General features: G+C 43.2%; 1 protein-coding gene across 8 annotated transcripts in view; it reads left to right on the forward strand.

Annotated features, from left to right (window-relative positions):
* GRIP1 (glutamate receptor interacting protein 1) overlaps positions 1 to 25136 on the forward strand; it is a 389697-nt gene that overhangs the window by 353152 nt on the left and 11409 nt on the right. For 5 of the 8 annotated variants that reach the window (XM_012720449.1, XM_012720452.1, XM_012720451.1 and 2 more), the window contains 4 exons: positions 4104 to 4260; positions 5053 to 5164; positions 5274 to 5318; positions 9907 to 10140. In XM_012720449.1, the coding sequence (XP_012575903.1) occupies positions 4104 to 4260; positions 5053 to 5164; positions 5274 to 5318; positions 9907 to 10140 (548 nt within the window). The remainder of the gene's footprint in view (positions 1 to 4103; positions 4261 to 5052; positions 5165 to 5273; positions 5319 to 9906; positions 10141 to 25136) is intronic. The other 3 variants (XM_012720450.1, XM_012720453.1, XM_004675921.2) reach the window with 1 other exon arrangement.

Here is a 25136-nt window from a genome sequence, read left to right on the forward strand (position 1 = left end):
ATCTGCCTGTTCTGTTCCCCACTCTGTCTCTGGTGAAGCCTCTCACCGCCCCTGAGCCTCTGGCCTGTACCCCAGTTATGTATGCACAAATAAACAAATCTTTTAAAAAAAAAAAACTGAATTGGACTTAGAGACAGAATCAGAACTCTTCCTCACCCCCAACCTAAGTCCAGATGTTGGGACTTAAGTGAGGGGGGAGTCAGATCTCTATGGCAAACCATCACCAGCATGTCAGTTGGTTTTGATCCAACTGAATAGACCAAAAGCTCTGTGTGACTAAAATCATAAAGAAATAGAACCAGAGCCAAGTTTTCGGATTCTGTGCCTTACCCAACCATCTTGAGTTCTACTCCTAACCCAGCAATTTGCTCTACCAGCTTTCTTTGCCCTACTTTGTTGTACCACACCAGCATTTAATCGTGCTCATTGAGACAAGGAGTCTTTGCTATAGACAGAGATGCCTTTCAGAGGCAGCATTTCCTGGTAATGATGCTGTACATCTGCTCATGTCTCCAAGAGCTACTTAGACACAGCAGTTGGAAGGAAAATCAGAAGGTTAATCTGCACAGTCTAAAACACATTGGAATTTCCCCAGGGACCTGAATGGTCATGTGGGTTAATACTTATCAGAAAAGGAGACTCCCAAGAGGACACCGACATTTAGCATTTGGCTCTTAAGAGAAGTGAGGGGTGGACTTCCCCTGACTCTTTATATGGCAAAACATGAGACTTCACATTTCTGGGTGTTGTTTTATTTGATTTGGAAGAAGAAATGGGTAACCTGTCAGAGGGAGCTGGGAAAAACCCAGCGTTACCCAGTCAACCCCCCTCAAAAAAAGTGTTCCTTCACTCAGCGCTGATGGAAACCCACAGAAGACTTCTTCCTAAATGGCTAGCCACACTTCTACAGTTATCTGAGAGAGAAAGTGAGATAGTGAACTGTAATTGTTTCCTCTGCCCCAAAGGCTTTTAATCATTGGTGTCCTCCCAGAAGATTCAAAGTGTTCCTATCATGCAGCTGTGAGCATGCTATGGGGGTTCTGCAGATAAAATCATTTTGATCAGAGAGCTTTATCCTTTGATATCTGCTCCCTGGGCTTCAACTAATAGTGAGGATGGCATGATAGAACCTAATCAGCGGAGGGATATGGAATCATATCCTGGGATGTGATGGAGACCATCATCTTACAGGATGGAGGTACTAGGGGGTTCTACCTCTTTGTTATATTGTTTCTAAACAGACCAAGAAATGATATATTCTATTGCAGCCAGTACACATATAAACACACACACACACAACCTACCATTTATAATGAGTCACAGCAACCTGAAGTGGTGGATGAAGTTGTGTATGGTAGTTACAGCCCCCAAGTTAGAGTCAGCCCTGCCAACAAGCTCATATGTGCTCTCCTAAGAGAATTTTGAAAAGTTGGGGCTCTCCCTGGTGACACAGCATGGTAGAGAACAACACTATGAGGCTATCCTTGGACATTGCTGCACATGTTCGATCCCCAGTCATGGAGGTGACCCACAAGGTTTGGCGGGCCTCTCCTGTCATGCCTGCTGTTCCCCTCAGCAGTGTATTTCAATCAATCTGCCTGTTCTGTTTCCTGCTTTGTCTCTGGTGAATCCTCTCACTCCCTCGCACCTTTGGACTATACCCTAGTTCTTGTATGCATAAATAAATAAATCCTAAAAAAAAAAAAAAGACTTTTGAACAAGAAATGTTCAACATCACTTGTAATAAGGGAGATACAAATTAAAACCATAGTGAGATACCATCTCACACCAGTGAGAATGGCACATCTTAAAACAACTAGCAACAACAAATTTTGGCAAGGATGTGGAGAAAAAGGAACTCTACTGCACTGCTGGTGGGAATGTAAACTAGTGCAACCACTATAGAAAACTGTTTGGGAGTTTCTCATCCTGCTAAAAATTGGAGCTTCCGGCTCTCCCTGGTGACACGGCGGGTTAAAGCACAGCACTAAGAAACCAAAGCCACTTCAGCATGAGCTCAATCCCCGCCCCAGAGGTGACCACATGGCACAGCAGACCTCTCCTAACCCGCCTGCTGCTCCCCTCAGCAGTGAGTGTACTTTGTTGATCTGTCTGTTTTACTCCCCACTCTGTCTCTGGTGAAGCCTTTCACCACCCCTGCACTCTGGCCTGTACCCCAGTTCTGTATGCATAAATGGATAAATCTTTAAAAAACAGTGGAACGTTCCTAGGTATCTACTCAAAAGACACAAAAACACTGATGCAAAAGAGACCTCCACCCCCATGTTTATTGCTGCTTTATTTACAATTGGAAAGACATGGAATCAATCCGAATACCCAAAAGTAGATAACTGGATTAAAAAGATGTGGTACATATACACAATGGAATATTACTCAGCAATCAAAAAGATAAACACATGCCTTTTGCAGCAAAATGGATGGAGCTGGAAGGGATCATGCTTAGTGAAATAATCCAGAAAGGAAAGGAAAAATACTGGATGGTTTCACTCATAGCAGGAGTATAAAGGACCAGGGGAGAAAATAATAATGATAATAATGAACAATTATATACCGGAGACATTTTATGGAGGGTGCAGTAGGGAATGGGATCAAAAATGGGGAGGAGGGAGTGCAGTGGACTATAGTGATTGCACATGGGTGATTTGGTTATGGGAAGCCCACGGGGATTACAACTGAGATGGAAAAAGGCACAAAATGATGTAAAAATAAACTTATATTATTTTTTAAAAAAAGACTTGAAAAATTGCATACACTATCACAAATGTAAATACTTACAATGATTTTATTTTAAAGTATGTGTGTATGAGAAACAGAGAATGAATCTTGGAACTACAAATTCAGCTCAGATTCAAGAAAAATACCCATTCTATAATCTAATTGCCAAAACCATTCCTCACTCTCTAGCCCATCAACTTAACTCCCAGAAAGGCAGTCAGTTTTCATTTTGCAATTTAAATCAAACTAGTGACGTGCCCACCTTCCCAACCCCAACACCGCACTTCAGAATTCTGCCCTGTGGGCGAGAACGGGAAGGTGCCAGATCTCATGGCTCCTGTGCTCTTCTCCCAAACTATCCCTTCATTGGACTCCTGAAAGTTTTTATACCCCAGAGCCAAGCCTCCTCCATGGTTTGAGATGGATGTAAAATGTGTCTCTGGTTTGTAAAATGACAGAGCACCCATCTGAAAGGGGGATAGAAGAGAGAAATGACAGATGCCAGCCCCAGTGTTTGCTCAGGCACATCAGGGGTGGTGAAATTTGAGCTCTGAAACTACATCCTTCCAGCCTCCTCCAGCTGAAACGGGAACTCCCAGGAAGTTTGCAGATATCCCTGGTCCTTGAACCATTGATTTAAGCCTTTTGTATCCTTGTCTGTAAAATGCAGATGGCTGTGCCTAACTACAAGACAGTTATGCAGAAGAAATTAGGTGACATAGGTAAAGCACTTAATGAAGTTCTGGGTACATAGCAAATGTGCTACCACCTGTTGATGTCAACCCTCCCACTCACTACAGTGCTGTTTCTCTGTTGGATAAAGTTACCTTCAGACCCATCCCGAACATTGGGGTCTCCAGCGCCCTATCCAAGCTCCATCCACATCTGCACAGCCACTGCCCCTTGGACTCACCTGAGGACTTTAACCCACATCTGATGGGAAATCCCATTGTTGAGAGACTTGAGAGGTGTCCACCCCAGAGGTGACACAGGATATCTGGAAATTAAATTTAGGGTGAAGACTTCACAACTTGCTCTGAAAAGCACTGGATACAGGCCTTGTGCACATAGCCTCTGGCCCAGCAGTTTCTCTATCCAAACAAAAGAGGACAGTACTTCCCAAGTACAGAAAATACAGGCATAGCTCTGGGGCCTCTCCCTCCTAGTCTGACCTCGGGACTGTTGGAATTAGAGGGGATAAGATATGGAATGTGTTCTGCATGTAGGACACATCACGACGACTTTATGACCCCCAAGTTCAGATGAGGCAACCCCTTTGAACAAACCAAGGGAAATCCCAAGAAAAGACACAGACCTTTTTGCAGATATTCTCAGAAACAGCCTATAACCCCTATTTTTGGTTGCAGGCACTGGCTTTCAGGCCTCCGGCTACAACTTCAACACCTATGACTGGAGGAGTCCTAAGCAGAGAGGCAGCTTGTCGCCAGTCGCTAAGCCTCGAAGCCAAACTTACCCAGACGTGGGGTTGAGTAATGAAGATTGGGAGCGGTCCACGGTCAGCGGGTAAGCTGTCACCACTACCCCTCGGTGCAAACTGCTTTGGGGTCTGAACCTCTCTCCTTCCCATGCCATATAAATAGAGCCAGCATGCCTCCTTGAAGCCACCTTATTCATCCATGCAGCCTCATGGCAGGAACAGGTAGAAACCTGCCTGTACCCCCCTCCAACACACACACACACACACAAACCAGGGTCAGAGCCAGGTGTTTGTGGTGAGAACAATAACACAAAGGAGAAGTCAGCTGCTATCAGCCCTCACTCCAGTCCCCTTTTGTTTATTTTAAAGGTGGTTTCACAATAACTTCCATTTCAAAAAATAAAAGGATGCAGATTGGTAGCAGGTATACGTTAATATACGTTAGCATTTTATCCCCTTCACATTTTAAGGAAATGTATGAACAGAAAGAGCGCTTAACTGACCTATGTTGATGGTTGTATTAAGTGGGGAAACACATTGTTTCCTCTCGAGAAAAGTTTGGCTCACTTTTCCATGTCCATGGGGCAGCTGAGAGAGCTTCCACACCGACACTGTTGCCAGCCATTCAGCAGCAATGGGGAAAGCTCAGAAATGCAGTTAGCGAACCCAGGTGTCCTTCCTCCCCTTCTTCCACACCCCGAGTTTGAGCAAGCATTCTTAGCCCAGAGCTGCCTTGACTTGCAGGTCACAGCAGAAGGAAGACAAGTCTCAATCAAAGTCGCTTTTGTGTGTGTGTAAGATCAAAGAGAGATTCTCAATATAGAAAAAAATCTATCTATCTGGCATGTTCCTAACCCGGACTGTGCTTTTGATGACAGTTTTGTAGGGGCTACTGACAGTACAGAGGCCGAGCAAGAGGAGAACTTCTGGTCTCAAGCACTGGAGGACTTAGAGACCTGTGGACAATCGGGAATTCTGAGAGAACTCGAGGTAGTCTTGGTCCCGCTACTTTCTGTAGTTTCGACATTCATGTTTTTGGTCCTTTTGAGTTTGCACTTATCACACCAGTTCATTTAAAAGCTTTAACCCCTTTCCACAGGAGAAAGCTGACAGGCGTGTGTCTTTGAGAAACATGACTCTCTTGGTAGCTACCCTTTCTGTTTATATTTTTGCTTGTAAAGCTGCCTTCCCTGCCCCTTGCCTCTGGACAGCAATTTGATTTTATACAGTGCAGTTGAAAGTCTGAATTTCCCCATTGCCACCCTGCCCACCCCAAGCTTACCGACTGTGGCTTCTGCCCTTGCTCCCTGCTAACCCTGACTGGATCTGTGTCCTACCAGATTGCTAAGGAGCGAGCTAAGTCTCCCGCAGTGGCACATCTCATTCTCTCTCTTGCTTTAGAAAGGTTCCTTTGGCATGTTTTCATTTGTACCTGGTATAGAAATTCATTTGATTGTTAAGAGGAACATAAGAGGAAATTTTCTTTTGTTTTGCCCTTAAAGTCTAAGAGGACTGTGGTGAAAAAGACCACTGTTTAATAAGCAGCCAAAATATCACATGGTGTTTTGCTGTTCATTGCAAATCCCGATTCTGTATTAACTTAGTGTGAATTTGAGACATTGTGATGACATGGAGGATGATAGCTGAGCTCCTAGGGAGTTCTTTGATCAAAGCCATGAATTTGCTGATGGTACTCACACTGTGACCGAGGAAGTCCTGGACTGTTTCCTTTTATGTTCTTTTAAATTTTCTGAGCTGTAAAAAATAAAATGGCAAGAGTCTCATTTTTATTTTGATGTCATATGAGGTCTCCAAGTCACCATAAGGAATGTGAATGGCATACCTGAGTGAAACTTGCGATTCAAAAATGATTACTCATCTTTATATTATTTTGCTTCTTGATTGCATGTTTGGATACTTTATGTGATTCTAATGTTTGTGGATCTGCAAAGAGAACTCTAAAGAAAACCCTTAGTGTGGATTTGTAAACATCACAGTAGTACCTGGCATGAATTTCTGCTTCAGAGCACAGGAAAAGGAACTGGAGATGGATATTCCTGTAAATATATGTATATATTAAAATTTAAGTAATTGATTCCTTTTTGTGCAACTTTCAAAAAGAATAGCATGCTTAAGTAGCATTGGCTTATTTAAACTTTTACCACTTCCTGTATATAGAAAAACCAGCAGAAGGGGCTCAAAATGGAATAAGGAAGTGAGTTCCCAAGGTTTGAATGTACTTTTGAAGGTACAGTTACTCTTTTAAAGACTTCTTTTTATATTAGGTAAAATGAAGATGCTGTAAAAAATAATACAGTTAGGTTGTGCTTTCATCCATTATCCAATGAAAACTGAATCCGTCAGCAGAGAAGTTATATTGTAGCAGAGTATGTAAGTTTTCACCAACAGCTTCAGGTAAAGGTAGCCCCTGTGATTATAAATTTAGGAAAGAAACAGGTTAATTTATAAGCAAAACAGAAATTGAAGCCCCAACTAAGAAGAGTGAATGGCAAATCCATAAATTAAAGTCTTATTTATACTCTTATCACAAAGGATATTCATTTATTGGTTTAAACGAACTCTGATCCTTTGATTGCTCATGCTACCATGAGGAAATATTATTGGAGCTAGGTTTATCCCTATGAAATTTACATCTGGTATTAAATATTAAATCCTACTCTAACTGTAATAAATTTAGAAAATTAGCTCACAGCAAAAATTACTACAATTGAAATGAAAATGAAAATTATGCTAGTCATATTCCCCATTGTTAGAAATAATTTAGATTCTACTTTAGCACTGAAAAGTGAGTTTTAACAAAAAAGAAAAATTCAAATTAAGACAGGGAACAAGTTACTCAATCACTCTTATCAAATACTTCTGTAAATTATGGAAATGATAATGAGTAATGTTTACATGGCACTTAACACAGCTTATTACTTAGTAGATGTTCAAAAGAAATTATTTTTTTCATTTTTTGTTGACTGAACTTTGCTCTAATTATTTTTAGTATAAGAGAAGAAGACTTCAGCAAACATCAGAGACCTTATGAACATACCCCTCATAATATCAGTTATCTTGATGATAATTTTGAAAGAGAAAATTATAACTGTAAATTGTGAATTGTTCCAAAAACAAACAGGCAGTACATACTTTTGAAGCAAAAACAAACCCTAGAGAAATTCAAATAGTTATTTTTTACTTTTCTAGTTTTTATATTTGTTAATTTTCATGTTCCTTCATAAATGTCACTAATTCAATTGAAAATCTCATTGAGCAAATTGTGCTTTGAAACTTGAATTAACATGTCAGTTTTCTATCAGAACCATTTCTAGATCAGTTTATAACTTCTGGTATGGGTGAGGCTTACCAAAGCAGAACAGTCGTCTCCCAGTTACAGTGGTTAAGCATTTTTCTTCCAATATGTTTCCTGCTGTTCTCATAAAATAAATGAAAATAAAAAATAGATCTTAACAAAACAATAAACTAATCTGAATAGATGAAAACAATAAATCGATGGAAACTGTAGTAAGAAACCTGGGCACTGTCAGTGATAGTAGATTAACTAAGAAATGATAAAAAATATATAAGAAATGATCTATGGGAATTAGTTGTATAAAAGGACGGTCCATGTCACCAACAAAGCTAATAGTTCAAAGGTGTCCACTTTTTTTTTTTTTAAGATTTATTTATTTATTTATAGGGTGAGAGGATTCACCAGAGACAGAGAGGGGAGCAGAACAGGCAGATCGACGAAGCACACTGCTGAGGGGAGCAGCGGGCTGGTCAGGAGAGGTCTGCCATGCCATGTGGTCACCTCCAGGGCAGGCAGGGCTCGAACTCATGCGGAAGTGGCTTAAGTTTCTTAGTGCTGTGCTTTAGCCCACTGCGCCACCAGGGAGGGCCCAAAGGTGTCCACTTTTAAAGGTTTTTTTCTCCCCTGAAGAAAATCATAATATGGAGACTTCACACTAGTTTAAACATCAGAGGTTTTTTATGTATTAAAAGTCATTTTTATGTTTTGACCTAATAGCTGACTAAGAAGCAGTACAATCTAGTTAAGATTAAACATTCTGGGGTCAGATTTCTGAGGTTGCTTAACTCATCCTGGCATTCCTGGCCTTCACGAGTATGAAGTGATATGGTAATAATACTGCTGGCCCTATCTGGTTATCATAGTGTTCATGTTATTTATAGACATAGATATATGTGTAACACTTAACCATATGTCAGTGTTCGATGAGCAGTGACTATAATTTTCTTTTTTTTTTTTTTTCAAAAGTATCCATGAGATAACTGATCTAGTCAGAGTATTAGTAAGATTACTTATTTTTTTGTTTTTCTTTTTTTCAACAGAGTTGTAGCTATATCTACATTTGCTCCTATACTTGGCTGTCATTCAAAGATCTTGTTAGTGGTGTGTGTAGAGCTGAAGACCAGGTGAATCTTGGAATTATAAAATCTTAGAAAGATAAATAAATGAGGTTTTTACCAATTACTGTGTTCACTCCTCATCAATAATTTTAGACAGTGGCCGTGGCTCATTTACTCCCTAGGAGACCTTGGGTCAGTCAGACCTTTGTGGCTCAGTTTTGTCAACTGTACATTAAGAGGAACAACAGTATTGCTTCCCCACATGGTTAAATAGGTGACTGCATTCAGAGGACCCAACAAATTGTGCTTCTGTTGTTTATAGCATTTTTGTTAATTTAAACCATTGAGTCATGTTTTAACCAGCAACACGGCATCTACAATAGAACTTGCTTTCTAGCCCTGTGATTTCAGGTCGAGTCGCTGATGGTAGTTTCCTTCATATAACCATCGTAGCAGCATACACAGCTGGCTGCTGGCATTTTTTCCAAAGAAGCAACCTCTCATGATGAGAAATGAATATCCCCAAAATCACGCTGGTTGCAAATCCACTTCTGCCACACATTTATATCTGGAATCTAATCATGGTATCCCTGATGAGTTATACAGGGAGCAGATTGGAAACTGAGCAGCTTTTCCCAATTCTCTGGGAAAATCCACTCCCAGTCTCACAGTTTTTGAGCAGAGGATTGAGTTTACTAGCATCAGAAATGATTTCTCATCATCTGGTCTGGAAGAGCTTACACACAGGCTATTTCTCTGAAAAGTGCTGCTCTACACCTGTGTTATGGAGGCCGAGCTGTGCCACAGGCTTCTGGGGCAGGTCACTTGGCCAAGGGAAGACAGTATACGGGTACAGCAGGGACATGGGCAGAAGTCCTTGCTTTCGTACCACTGGCTCTTCTTCTCAGCCAACTGTTACCTCCAGTGGGGGCTGGAAGCAGCCTGGTCCTCACTGAGAAGTTCTCAGTTCATTTCTGTAAGATAGATTGGAGGGGCCTCCTGAATCCCATCTGTTGAGCCCACTCAGTGGAAAGTTAATGCTTAAAAAGTAGTTTGCAGTAAGCAAATGTTAGCGCTTTTCAATTTGCCTCAAAACTGCCAGGAGTGGTATTTGATTAAATAAACTGAATGGCTTAAGTACTTTAATTGGATTTAAGATGCACATTGTAAATGTCAATTGCAAAGCATTTTCCTAGACTTCCATAGTTCAATTAGTGCGTCCATTCTCCGGCCTTTGTTTATGCCCTGAAGAGACTGTATTTTGATTGGGCAGAAGGAGAAATGTGCTTAATGTTGAGCAACCAAACCCTTTCCTTAGTCCATGGTCTAATTGTTTCTGAAAATTGTCAATGCCGCAGGCAACAATTATGTCGGGGAGCACGATGAGCTTGAATCATGAGTCCCCAACCCCTCGAAGTCAGCTGGGGAGACAGGCCAGCTTCCAGGAACGGGGCAGCTCTCGGCCACACTACAGTCAGACAACTCGGAGCAACACTCTGCCCTCGGATGTGGGCAGGAAGTCTGTCACCCTGAGAAAAATGAAACAAGAAATAAAGGAGATCATGTCGCCAACGCCTGTGGAGCTGCACAAGGTCAGGAAGCGCTGCCCTGCGTTGGGTCACGTGGGTAGAGTGAGTGTCCCCTTGCTGACCAGTAGTGACGTTCTTTTTTTATTATTTTATTTATTTATTTATTTATTTATTTAACATCATTCCTTATATTGTGCATTTTTTTCATCTCAGTTGTAATCCCCATGGACTTCCTACCACTTCACCCAATGTGCCATCACCATAGTCCCCTGCATTCTTCCCACACTGGTTTTGATCCCATTCCCCTTTCTACCCCATAAAATGTCTCTGGTTTATAGTTGTTCATTTTTACGTTATTACAATTGCTTTTTTTTTTTTTCTGATCCCTTATGCTCCTGCTATGAGTGAAACCATCCAGTATTTTTCTTTTTCTTTCTGGCTTATTTCACTAAGCTCCACCTATGTTGCTGAAAAGGGTATGAGTTTGTCCTTTTTGATTGCTGAATAATATTCCAATTTGTATGTATACCACATCTTCTTGATCCAGTCATCTATTTTTGGGCACTTGGGCCGTAATGACTTTCTACGTGGGCTGAGCAAGGAGAAAAGTCAGAGCTTAAAGGCAGACTCTCAGAGTCTTTGTTCTCCAATCTTTTGGGTTTTTTAGGCTACTCTAAAACAACAGAAATTGTCTTACAAGCAATGAATTGATCACAAATATATTTATGGCCAGACTTTTACAAAATATGAGGCTCCGGTTTTGCACAGAGGCTTGAGGAACTGGTTTGTTATTTCAACCTCATTGTAAAGGGGGAGGATTTTGTAAGTGTCATAGCCTCATAATGTCACTGCAAAAGGGTTTCCACCGTAATGTGAGGAGGTTTAATTCTTAATTACAGATGTACCAGTGGATGGTTATATTATTCAGGGTACAGAGACTTAATTTTGATGTCTTGGTTCACAACAGGGTAAGCTTTCGTTATGTTCCATCTACAGTAGCTTCATAGAAGAAAACCCAGTGCTACCACAGGGCTCTTGGCAAGTTATCCATCAGTAATAGTGTTTGCAGAACCTGGGCCAAGGAGAATAGTAGTAGGGAGAGGTATGTGACTTTCTTTGTTAGAGCGAGTGCTGTGTTTTTAGTCAATACATAAGGATATAATGATATCTTAAGTGCCCAGAACCTCTCTGTAGTTAATAACTACTCACTAGAAATTAGTTTATTGTCTTATCCAGAAATGCAAATAAATAGAAGATTGAAGAGATAATAGACTACTTCTTTTTCCTTATAAAGACTCAAGTTTCCCCAGTCACCTATTAAAACTAGCTATTTATTTGTCAACTGACAGAGGGCATGGTGAAGAAAGGTTTCGTAGGAAGCTGGATTCTGCACTTCGTATTCCAGTCGTGGGTTCACTCTCACCACTCACTCCTATATTCATTTAACACATATATTGTGCAGCCATTTACTTAACGACTACTGTGAAGCCAGGGAGCACATGTCTAATGGGGAGACAGTCTGGGAAACAGTGGGACTATTATAGTAGGATAAGGATGATAATAGAGGCAGGGCTGAGCTCCTTTGGGGGGCCATGGGGGTTAGGGGGAACCCTGACCCATTAGAGAAGATTCAAGAAAGGCTTTCTAGAAATAGGTGTTGACTCTGTGGGAGGACATTTCAATCACAGAAAAGGCATGTCAAAAATTGCAGTGCGTTGAGGGACTCTTAATATGAGCAGAGTCTAGAATTGATGCCTGTGTGTTAAGAGGAGCTGTAGGCTAACAGAACTGCCAAGAAGCTTCTTATATCTTTGGGTGGGGATTCAGGTTCAGCCCATGCCACAAATCAGCTTGTTTAGCTAGTTCCCCTGAATTGCTGTGTCTGTTTGGTAAACACCAGCCTTATCTTAATATGACAAACACAATTAGGTGACTGAAGACTCCTAGGAGGATTAAATTGCAGAAGCTGCATAGTCTATGCTAATTCTGTTATACAGGCAGACTGGCCCCTCCTAGTTCCCCCTGGTGTCTGGGCTGCCTTTCCCATGTCTCCAAAATTATACTGCCCAGATAGAGAAGAGCATGCTTGGTAAACCCACCCTCCGTCAGCACGAATGGGGAAGGATACCAACATGTGTTGAGTGCCTCCTCTGTGCTGTTTTTGAGTTGTAACCCTCACAATTACCCTTTTTAGCAGATAGATACTATCCATGTCGCTCCAGGATAGAGAAATAGAAAATAGAGGCATTTCTTCTGGAGTGAAACAATCTCCTCAAAGGAAGATTATTGAAGCCCAGCCATGAAAAAGACCAGCTTCCCCATCCCTCTGGCACTGAGAGCATTTAGAAAGTCAGTGAGGGTGAACCTTTGTGCAGACTACTGTAGTTGAGGTTTAAAAGTGACTCCTGAAGACAGATCTTGTGTAAGAGGGAAAAGGCATCATCACTTCACCAGCACACGAGTACCAGTGGGTAGGTGGGTGGCACATTCTTGTGGCAGGGTACAGGGCCACAAACACAGATGTTTTTTTCCTTCACTTGAGTCATGTCCCCGCAATGGTGGCAATAAGTACATTTCCCATGGAGCTTCCCTTTTCTTCTCTATTGGTCCCAAGCAAAATAAGACTCTCCAAAAGGGATGGTGCCCACCTTCACTTTATAAAATGCCTAAAATGATCTGGTGAAGTGAAAAAGTAGCAGAGAAACCTGCAGCCTGACCATATGAAATTCCTGGAGTGGCTTATGCTCATATCTTGGTATCTTTTCTTTTACATTTGCTGTTAAATATTTTCATTTCCAAGATCTTGATGGGAGAAATGATCATTAGAATAGTCCCTGTGCTCAGAGGATGTCTGGTGATGGTGCCGTCTCTCACATGTGAGAGTCTTTGGAACACTGGGGTTACCTGACACTGAAAAGGCTCAGTGATTTGTTGATGGAATTGACTCATCCTCTGATTGGGGTAGGTGCTCCTGTACTTTTTTTTTTAAAGATTTATTTATGCATACAGAACTGGGGGTACTGGCCAGAGGTGCAGGGGCGATGAGAGGATTCACTAGACACAGAGTAGGGAGCAGAACAGGCAGACCGATGAAGTTCACTGCTGACGGCAGCAGCTGGCAGGTCAGGAGAAGTCTGCAGTGCCATGTGGGTCACCACTGGGGATGGGATCGAACTCAAAAAAAAAGCTGAAGTGGCTTTAGCTTCTTAGTGTTGTGCTTTAACCTGCTGCGCCACCAGGGAGGGCCTGCTCCTGTACTCTTTATAAAAATTAAGGAAAGGTGGGACCTCCCTGGTGGTGCAAGGGGTAAAGTCTCAGCACTGTGAATCTATCCACAGCCACTGCAACCAGAGTTTGATCCCCCAGCCAGGGAGCTGACCCACAAGGCACAGCAGACCTCTCCTGTCTTCACCTGCTGCTCCCCTCAGCAGTGTATTTCAGTCAGCCTACTTGTTCTGCTCCCCACTTTAGTGAATCATCTCAAACCCCAACCCCAGACTACATCCCAGCTCTTGTGTACATGCATGAATAAAAGAAGCTTTACCAAAAAAAAAAAATTAGAGAAAGGCACTCTTTCAGGTGGTGGGATAGAGTAGGGCCCAGAGAATTAAAAAACATCCCTCCTGAAGTTCTGAAGTTGATGGTAAGCCCAACACCAGAGCGCCTGCTGGACAAGCACAATGATGAGGGTTGGTTTCAGTTTCCTGGGACCCCTTGGTGCACTTTCTCTAAGGGACCTAATGGAAGACACCCCGTGGGACCACGAGGTAGAGTGGACAGGCTGGGGAGGGAAACAGCGCACCATTCTGAGCCTGCTGGTGCTGTCGTCTCATCTGCCTCTGCAGCCCTCTGCCACCTGGGGACAGCTGTCTCCGGGAAAAAAAGTTGGGCGCCTGCTTGTGCCCAGCCCGCATTACAGACTATAAGCTGTATCCACACTACAGACTTTAAGCTGTATGATGAAGATAGGAACTGGTGGGCAGGTGGACCATCCCTGTTCCTAGGGAGGAGAAAAACAGCTCCATCTCGAAGGGATAAGCTACTAACATCATCTTAATACAGGAAGAATAAAATGTGGACTTGCCTGTTATTTCAACCCATTCATCCTTACCATTTCTTCTCTCCCTTTAGACTGTCAAAAACTCCTGAGCTTAAGTTAGAATTTAAATGGTTTTCATTCATTTGATGTTACCTGTTATGTCTCAAGCTCTACTGGGTCCTCACAGGTCTTTCTTGAGGTGGTTCAGATTCATTTGCGAAACCAAAAAGCTAGGGAGTTGTCCTCCCTGAGAAAAAGCACAGAAACACAATCTTGTTAGAGCACCACAGCAAGGGAAACTCATGAACACAGAGGCGAAGTAAGCAAGCTTAGTGTGTTCAACGTTTAATAGAATTGGTGTCGAGAGAGAGAGGAGAGAGAAGAATGGATTTCAAACACTGTTTTTCCATCAAACTCCAAAAATTACCCATTCTCTCATGGGAAAACACCAGCCCTATAGGCTTGGCTCAAAGTGGAGCTGAGGCTTGAAAGCCTGCCTAAGCCTAAGGTGCCTACTCGCAAGGGACCGCAGAGAGAGAGGTTAGGCGGTTTCCAGAGAGCTGGGACAGGAGGAAATAGAGAGAGTGCACAATATGCCACATACCAATCATGAAGTCAAGGTAAAGGCTGTCGCTGTCTCTGTTGGTTAAGCATCAGCCGCCTCTCCACAAGTCCTTTCAGGCAACTTGAGGCTGAAGAACAAGAGAACAGGAAAGATGTTCAATTACAAGCCAAGCTTAACTCCACCCCTACGTCCCAATAGCCCTCTCTTCAGGAAGTCAGCCCGTGACATGCTGGGAGTTGTAATCCTTGGCGCCAAATCTCGTCGGCATGGAGACAGAGGCAGTGGGGTGTCACTGGGTGCATTTCATTCAGGACGGGCTTTTTCTGGCTCTGTTTGCTCTTTCCTGGCCCTCTCTCAGTCTTAATTCCTTTTTTGACTGTGTGGACGGGGGAACTGGAGTCCTGCTGGAATGTAGTGGTCGGGCTTGGGTGGGCAGAGAGGGGATCTCAAGGAAGTGATGCTCACGTCCCTTTATACTTTTGAATTATCTTGCTGAGATGCACGGTTCAAGATGCATTTGATGTTATATTTCAGCACATATGTCCACACTCGTGTGTGAATGAATGGGAAATGTACACATTAACACTTCCTATTTGTCGTTTGTTTCTGTTTTACTGTGATCACATTAAGCTGATTTTGAGATTTATTAGTGGATTTCGACCAAAGGCTTTCTGACCACAGAGACACATGGCAGATGTCTCCAACCAACTCTGGGGGACTTGTTAGAGCTCAGGTTCCTAAACCCCACTCATAAGAGGCAGCATTTTGGGGGAGGGCAGGTCAAGAATCCACATTTAGGAATCTCTTCAGTGGATTCTTTTGTGCCCTAAAGATTGAGACACATGTGCCGCCTCGGGTTATGCTAACTGTAGGGGATTATTCTGTTGCAATGAAATCATAGGCAACAGCTGGGTAGCAGGTAAGGAGGAAATGAGGTCATATCTTTGGTCCTGAGCTTTTGGGTTTTATCTTTAAAATGAATTCTGGTTTCTACGTTTCTACTCTAGCTTATTGCAGATTCTCTCTCTTTGCAGATAAGCAGGCTATGATTTCAGCTACAGTTCATTGATAACCCTCTTTCCTTTCTGAAGCTTAGATATCCTTTGGTGTCCACTTAATCTATTTCTGAAGTGAATTCTAGCTTCACTTCTTTGTACACTTTCAGGCAAAAGAATGTTGCCACTGGAACATTGGGCCTTTTTGAAAAATAACATTTATGGATATTTCCTTTTGCTCTGTGACAGGAATCTTTCAATACAGTCATACTTCTTAATTGTATACAGCTATTTTCATATACCTTTTCACAGATGGATCTTAAAAATAAGTTCTAGCTTCTGCATTTTTTAATGGTCACTAGTGGCATGACCTTGACTATTTGAGTCACATATAAAGAACCCCTTTTATACTTGTAGGTGCTTTGGCTACCCCCAACTTTTCCCCCAGTCAAGTTCACTATCATATTCAAGCTATTCAAGTGTTTTGCAAGGGAGCTTTATTCTTGATATAATAAATTTGTTTTACTTTGTGAAAGGAATGTCAATTTTTGCTGTTTAATTTAAAGTGTTTAATTCTTTTGCAATATTCTCCCTAAGTCAAGAACAAACCCAACCCACACAGGAAGTATAAAATGGAAATATGGATGTGATTTGGGCCCATGTTTCTTTATTTGCCAAATATTCAGAGCTACTGCTCAAGTTCAAATGAATCCATACTGCACGCCCAGTTTAGAATGGGCTCACAGTGGAAGTCACAAAAAGCTGAAACAACAAACTGAACATACCACTTTTTATTTATGCCTGTCAATCTTTGCTCGATCTGACTTCTCTTTTCTCAAATAAGGAGTGATGAATTGAGAGAACACAGGCTTGGCTCTGTGATCAGCACAGTTTGTCATTAGCCATGTCATCCTCTGGGTTTGCTCCTTTAGCAAAATAAGGCATGGATCACTTTTTATCAGGAAGGGAGACGTCTCTGAATACCATTTGGTGAAATCCCCGTTATCCATTCTTGCCTCAGAATTACAGTGGCAGAAGCCCAGAAATGGAGATTCTCCTCAGCACCCCAGACCCAGCTGATTGCCTTAGAGACTCCAGAGACAGAGAGGGGACCCAAATGAGAAGCTGTTAACAAAGGGAAACATACCTGTGTCTAGTTTACTAGTAACTGTGTTGGTACCAGGTTGGGGCTTGGGTTGTGTATTTTAAATAAATGTGACATCCAGTCCTGACAGTCTTCAGAAGGCATCATTTCTATCAGCTGCTCTTGTCTATGATTCTGCTAAAACATACTTTTCAAATTAAAAAAAATAAAAAGCCATAATTCTTCTAGAAATGATTGGCTCATGTCAAAAAAGATATCTCATTAATGAGGGATGAATGACAGCAAGATGACAAGGCTTCTTCAGAGGGGAATGAAAAAACTTTCTATATCTCAATCATTGAGGGGGGTGGGAGGGAATACCAGAATAAGATTTCCAAATTAGAATTAAAGTTACCCAGTGATGTCTAGGGAAATAAAAGAAACCCTTTGGGGTTATCTTTTCTAATGGACGGAAGTGATTTTCATCTCTAACAGACAGTTCATTTGCATCTTATCATTTTTCTATTAGCTGCCTTCCATCTTGGCCGAGGCTGAGCTGCAAGCAATAGAAATAACAAGTTAAGAGAATTGCGCTCTCCTGGGCTCTAATGACCTTGGGCCGGCCTGTTAGATTTCCAGTGAGCCTTACTTCTACCTTGTTCCTTCACCTCATCACTCCTGTATGCTCTCAGAAATGTTAACAGCTTCCCTTAAGTTTAGTTCTGACCTTGGCGTCATTCATCTCCTCCTGATTCCTTTCACTGATCTCTTCTTTCATCTTTGTGTGTGCTTGTTATGATCAAGTATGTGTCTCTTTTTTTTAAGATTTTTTTATTTATTTGTGCATACAGAACTGGGGTACAGGCCAGAGGTGCAGGGGCGGTGAGAGGATTCACCAGAGAGCGAGTGGGGAACAGAACACGCAGATCAACGAAGTACACTGCTGAGGGGAGCAGCGGGCGGGTCAGGAGAGGTCTGCCTCGCCATGTGGTCACCTCCGGGGCAGGCTGGAATCAAACTCATGCGGAAGTAGCTTTAGATTCTCAGTGCTGTGCTTTAACCCGCTGCGCCACCAGGGAGGGCCTGTTTTTTGTTTGTTTGTTTGTTTTTTGTTTTTTAAGATTTATTTATTTATTCATACAGAGCTGGGGTACAGGCCATAGATGCGGAGGGTGAGAGGATTCACCAGAGACAGCAGGGAGCAGAACAGGCAGATCAACGAAGTACACTGCTGAGGGGAGCAGCAGGCGAGGCAAAAGAGATCTGCCACACCATGTGAATTACCTCCAGGTCTGGCAGCCTGGTGACTGGGGCAAGAGGAATAGGCCCTCACAGAGCTGCCTAGAATCGGTAACCCTCAGTTGCCCAAGCTTCTCCAGGGCTCGAGAATTTGGAGAATGATGGAACTGTCCTCTGTGGTGTCATGTGGAATGACAGATGTGCTCATTCAGAAAGCAACACTACATCTGTCACAGATCTTGAAGCCCATGTCTCTCCTTTGAGACTAAGCATCTGAAGGGCCCAGTCAGCCCAGATCGCTCATACTTACAGCCCAGAGCTGAGCTCCGACTGCCATTGCTGAGCTTTCATTTCTCACATCCGTGGTACCCACACACTTGCCAGGGAGCAGCAGGGAAGCAGCTGTCCCTTCCTATACCCTGCCACGGAGCGACTCCCAGACAGGAGGGAAGGGGCTGCCTCTTCTGAGCCACTTGATCTTGAAACCCACCGGTCTGAGTGGCATAAACTGAGATGGCTGGACAAGGCAGTTGGGAGAGCTATGCGTTACTCTTTCCTTCCAGCCCCACAAGTAGGGTGGGGTTGATCCTAAAAAAAAAAAAAAGACTTGAATTGTCAAGTTGAAAGGAACAGGGCTCCCCAGCGGAATATGTGAGAATTAGCTCAAGTGCCTCCTGAGTTAGGGCGAAACCACCACCTCTGAAGCAGGTGTTAGTTGGAGCCTTCAGGTCCTCAGACATGACGCCACTGCCTCCTTAGGAGCCGCTCAGCACGGCAGTCGGCAGTCGCAGGACTTGCTAGATAGTAGATAGAATTACCCTTAAAGTCAAGTTAGGAAGGTTGACTGCTGCCAAAACTATTCACCGGTGTCAAAACTGAAAACACAAACATTAGGTTTCTGATTTTTGCCTCAGGGACAGTGTTCAGACATGTGGATAGACTTGCTTAGAAACACAAAACAAGTCTCAGCATGAGTCATGGTGAACCCCTGTGTCTCCTGTTTATTCCTGTTCTTGGGATGACTTGCAGGAATTGCAGCACGTGCTGACAAATAGTTAAAATTGAACTGAGCTTTGGAGCTGTGTCCTTGCCTGGAGTGTTTTGTTCTAAGCGGCTTATTGGCTCCTTTGAACAGAAAAATCTAGCATTGAATTCATAATCCACGTTCTCCAAGGCATCCGTTGGTGAGCATAGAATAAACCCTGCAATATAATAATAATAATAATAAATAAATAAAAGCTTGTTTTGCTGTGGGGGCGGGAGGACAGGAGCTCTAAGATCAGTGAGGCAGAGTTTACACAGATGCTCACGGAAACCACAGAAGGTATCTGAATGAGAAGAAATGCCATAGACAAGATAAATGATTCCGCCTTAGTTTATTGGGCATCTGGAAATGGGTAAATGTTACCTGACCAGCTAGGAAATTGTGTATCCAGAAAAAATTCATGATTTGGTGAAAGAAACACAGGCAGTGAGGTCAGATATTCTCCCTCTGACTCTAGAGCTTCTCCGTTCTCCATGAACAACTCCATCCATCAACTTCAAGAGTCCGTGTCCTCATTAGGAACAAGGGGATGATCTCGCTCTACAGAGTTGTTAGAGATGAAAAGCAATCATATAGAGGAAAGTGCCTGGACAAGGGATTCATCTGCGAGGGGGAAAAAGCAACTTCAACCTCAAAATCCCAAGAATTATTTTTGGACAGGATATAAATCAAAGGTAACCGCTACCAATTTCCAGCCAAAGAAGGCAACAGCAGCTACAAGACACAATATATTGTTGCCGCACTGAGACTGGCGGCCCTGTTCCTCCTCTTGCTGCATTATTGATTCTCACGATCTTGTCTGTTGTGTGATTTGAAATTTTTTTTTTTTTTTGTTATTTGCTTTTGCCAAGCTATTTCCAAGAGAACCAGAGAGCTGCTATTAAAATTCAGTCTCCTCTAACCTTAGGAAATCTTTTCTAGAGAAACAGATTACTTTCCAATTAGACTATTTATTAGCTTCTCGTCCCGAAGAGTTTGCCATAGAGATAGAAAAGCCAAGTCTCTTAGCCAGCAACTGTGACCTTAAAGTTAATTTGCTAATCTACTACCGGGCTCTGGCTGACATCGCGGCTAATGTTTTTGCTGGTATTTTACCACTAACTGGCGTGGTGGTGTGAGATGTCATGCATCCTACTCCCCCTGGGTTCTGACCTTGTGGAGCAGACACCCAAGATCACAGGCCAGTTGATCAATGAAGCTTCACGATTATTCCAGTCCACCCCAACTGTTCCTCTAAATGCAAAGATCTGGTTCACTGTGTTAGAAGACATGCCTCAGAGCTCCGACAGAAGTGAGGTTCCTAACAGCCCTGCAAGCATAGGCTTTGCCACCCACAGAGGCTGATATGCCTAGAGGGGGATTGGCCCCCAAGAGCAGACACTGACTGGCATGCCCAACTGGCCATGCAAAGGCTCTGTGGGAACTCACCTACCCCTCGTTAAAGACAGAACAGAGATAACTAGGAAGCACTGCACCACCCTCTGGGAAGAGTGACGATGGCCCCTGTCCCTGATATGCTGCTTGAAGCATGGAGAAAACAGAGATGTAAAAGGAACAAAAAGATAAGTGACCCCACAGACAAGGCACAGAGGGAGCCCAGGAGGGAAGTAAGCAGGGACCTTGAGCAGACCTAGGATCCCCTAGGGTCCGGGCCTGGAGAATGGCACATCCCCCTTTTTTGTTGTTCTTCCCTTATTCTTCCAGTCCTTCCTTTGAGAAGAGTGAAGATGGAGGGCAGGGACTAGAATATAAACTAGAAATGTTTCTCCAATCAAAGCTCCTAGAAGGAGTGGCTCATTCCAGAATGGGGGCAGCAAGTAATCCTATTGAGTTTGTGATATCTTGTGCCAGAAGCAAAGAATTTATCAGAACAAATAGATCAAAAGAACAGAGGAATGAACAGTGAAAGACTCCCCTTAGGCAAAGATGAGACAGTGAAGCATCCCTCCCAAAAAATTATGCAACTAACTGAAATATATAAATATATATAAAGCACATTATGTGTGTGTGTATCTATATATACACATAATACATATGTGTACACACACACATATATTCTCCTATAGGTTTATACTGATACTTTACTTGACAGAAGTTAACCCTCCTGATCATGCTTAGAGAAATAAGCCAGAAAGAAAAAGAAAAATACTGGGTGGTTTCACTCATAGCAGGAATATAACGGACCGGGGGGGGGGGCGGAAATAATAATGAACATCTATATACCAGAGACATTTTACAGGGGTGGAGTGGGGAATGGGATCAAAAAAAGGGGAGGGGGAAGTGCAGTGGACTGTGGTGATGGCACACCGGTGACCTGGTGATGGGAAGCCCACAGGGATTACAACAGAGTTGGAAAAAGGCACAAAATGCTGTAAAAATAAACTATTATAGTAATAAAAAAAAGTTAGCCCTCCCTCATTATCCCTCTAAAAAAAAATAATCCCCATTGGTAGCATTTAGTTCCCTAACTCCCTATACGAAAAACAAAAGGAAAGAATTAGCATTATTCTGCCTCTCTTGAAGAAACTGCACTAATTGAAGAAGGGACAATTCTTTACAGACCAATTCTGGCTAAATCAAAGTAAACAAACAAGCAAACAAAACCTCTAGCTAATAAACATAGAAGATTAAAGGATTAGAAAAAGATTATCATTTTGTAACACCTAATAAAACCATTGATTCAGAGTCATCGAGGGATGAAGATAAAAGATTAATAAGGAACCTTATAGTGGCAGTAGTAAGCTGTCATCCCCTCAACCCAAAGCGGGACAGTTGGATGTGATGTGTCAGAAACACACCTGTGGTCCAGTCCTTCCCTCCCCCTCAAAGCCAATCCTGACTCAATTCAAGCATCCAGAGCTAAGATCCATTAAGAGGGATTGTGGGGGGCTAGAAGAACATGCTAGAAAACAAAGGGCACTATTGCACACTAAGTCAGTAGCACAGAGGAAGATGGTAGGAATGTGCTCCAGGTAAGAGGACATGTAAGACACCCACTGCAAGGGAACATGTGGACTGTGATGGGACCATGATTTGAGCAAACCAATGCTAAAAACCACATTTGAGACAGTGAGGGAAATTTTTTTTTATGGACTAGGTATTGAAGTAGATCAGGAATAAGTTAATTTTGCAAATGAGTTCATGACAGTGAGGCTATGTAAAGTTACATGATTCAGAAACTGATGCTGAGGTGTATAGAAGTGAGATGACTAAGGACTGCATGTCCCTTAAAATACTCTCCCAAAGAAGAAAGAGTGGATGAGGGTGGCAAGCTCTGGGTGGTGACTGGATGAGTGAGGCAGCTCTAGAGAGTTACTGTCTCTACTCTTGTATATGTTAGAAATTGTTCATTGAAGAACAGCTTTTTCTGATAGCCCCCTCTCCCCACCTTAGGAGAGCAGGCCAGAACACGCCTGTCCTCTGGCCTGAGGGAAAATCATAACTATAGAGGGGCCTAAAAATTCTCCTCTGTTGATGTCAGTTCAGAGGGCTGTTGAGTTCAGGAATGGGGTCCTTGGTTTTAACCTCTGAGAAAAGTTTTGCTAGAGCTCCCCTTTCAGCAGCACACGGCAGGACAGAGACCATTAGTTATAGGGAAAGAGCAGGTTTATTATGTGAAAAAGGAAAGGCAGGAAATGACGTGTACAGACACAAGCAGGCAGGGTCTTGCCAGGGCAGAGACTGTACTGATACTGTTACTAGTGTTCTTCAGGGAGGGATTTATTCCTTTGTGCAGTTGTTACCTATTGTTAAGTCAGTCACCTGGAGGATGTGACTAGGGTGGTGTGGGAGTCCCAGGATCCTCTGCAATGGCCCTCAGCCTCGGCATCCCACCTCTGCCTGCGCCCCTGGGTACTGTCCTTGGCAGTCTGAGACCTACCAAAGCACTTGGGGCCTAAGGATTTTTCACTTCTATGTCTGACCTAATGACTATGTTAATCATTTTTACCCCCACCTCCAGTTGCTGACCTTGTGACACCTCCACTCCAAATTTGCTGTTCTCATGAGACAAGGAGGTTTTGGGGTTGGTTATTATTATTTTTTTTTTTGGAGGGGGAAACCCAGTCTTCATTTTATTTTATTGAAAGATTTCGTCACCTATGCACACAAGGACTGGGTATAGGCAGGAGGTGGGGAGGTGAGAGGATTCACCAGAGATAGAGCAGGGAACAGGACAGGCAGACTAACTGAAATACACCACCAAGGGGAGCAGCAGGTGGGTCAGGAGAGGTCTGCCACGCCACGTGGGTCAGCTCCCTGGCCAGGAGTTAAATTCATGTCAAAGTGGCTGCAGAAAGCTTCATAGTGCCGGCTTTAACCTGCTGCACCACCAGGGAGGGCCCTTATTTTATTTTTTTTAAATAATTTTTTTTTTCCTGCAACCATGTGCTGGGAAAAGTGTGTGTGCCACAGGGAAATCCAGGCTTCACAGTCAGAGCCTTGGGGTTTGAATCACTTCTCTGTTGCTTGCTAATTTTGAGCAAGATTCTAACCCCACTACCTATATGATCTTCTTCACAAATTTGATAATGTACTCTCCTGTACTTCTTAACGTTCTTATTCAAGTACTACGGGCCATATAGCCAGAAGTCCCAATCTCACTCCATCCCACTTCCCTCCCTGTCCAAGAACCCTCCCTGCTCAGAGGTGCCACAGGCCTGGCTCCAGTACTAGAGGTGCCGCACCACTTGTGGCCACACGGTGTCGCCATAGAGCTTCTCATGGCCCTGCCCCAGCCACTGCCCCAGCAGCCTGGGGCTGGCTAATTCCCGCAGGGACCTGAAGTAAGACTGAGCAGGGTCCAGAGCAGGCACATTTTGTCCACCCTAGAATTAAAGCCCCTTTAAGTTCACACTCAATACATAGTGGCCAGTCTAGATGGTATGTCAGAACCTCATTTATTCAAAAAATACTATTCCCATGTGGCAGGCACCATCTTAGGAGGCTGGAATTTATCAATGAACAAAGTGAAGACCCTTGATCCCTTCAGGGAGCTTGCTGGACCTCTCCCACGTACTCCCCTAAGACTCACCTGAGACCAGGCCACCAACAAAGATTTCTCCCCTCCTAATGAGTTTTGCTGGGGGGTAAGGATAACATCATTCATTCAGTTTGAACCTACTGTCTTTGCATGATCAGAGTACAGGCTGATGAGGGACTGGATTTCCACACACACAGGCACATATATCCAAGCAGACAGAGTAAGGGGCATCTCCAGACCCCGAAACCTGCCTGTTGTAAATGGGTTCCACAATCCGCCACATAAACACAAAGCATATCCTACTGCATAGAAGCTGCAATAAAAAATAACTTTAATGCAATAAAAAATAACTTTAATGCAATTAGTGTGTAATAGAGTTAAAATAGTTTGCCCAAGAAACAACCAAAGTCAGCCGCCCCCTCATGAGTAATGCCCAGAGTTGGCCCAAAGCGATGCCACTGAGGCCTGAAAGCCTGTCACAGTCTAAGGCACCTCCTGGCGGGGACCCACAGGAAAGGGCAGAAGGGTCAGGCGAGTCTGGGAGAAAAAGAACAAAATCAAAATGCAAGTTAAGATAAAGGCAGCCACTGTCAGCCTCCCCCATGTTTTTCTGATGGTCTCCTTCCATCCCCCCAAATCCTTGGTCCATATCCAAGGCTCCTTCTTATGTTTCTCCTTCTTATATCTCTCTGTTCTAGGTGCCTCCTCCAAGTCTCCTTCTTCTTGCCTCTCCTTCCTTACCAAAGCCTTTTTTAGCTTCCCCTCTCTGCTCAGCTCCATTCTTCCTTAGAAGATGGAAGCTCCCCTTGCTGTGATGATCACACTGCTACTGTGATATCACACTAGTAAAATTCTACAGTGGCATGGTGCTTGCCAATTTATACAGAAGTGATGCATCCACAGAAATCAGGTCACTTCAGATTTTAAAACTTTATACATACTACCTCACTTAAAATCAAGACTCTTACTCATCTTGCAGAGTTGTTAAGATTAAATCAGGTATCTTTCTGAATCTTCCTGGTGGCACAATGGGTTAAAGCGCAGCACTATGAAGCTCTCTGCAGCCATTGCAGCATGAGTTCGATCCCCAGCCAGGGAGGTGACCCGCATG

Source organism: Condylura cristata, unplaced genomic scaffold (assembly GCF_000260355.1).
Source record: "Condylura cristata isolate star-nosed mole 26May11 unplaced genomic scaffold, ConCri1.0 scaffold00004, whole genome shotgun sequence".
NCBI classification, from domain to species: domain Eukaryota; kingdom Metazoa; phylum Chordata; class Mammalia; order Eulipotyphla; family Talpidae; genus Condylura; species Condylura cristata.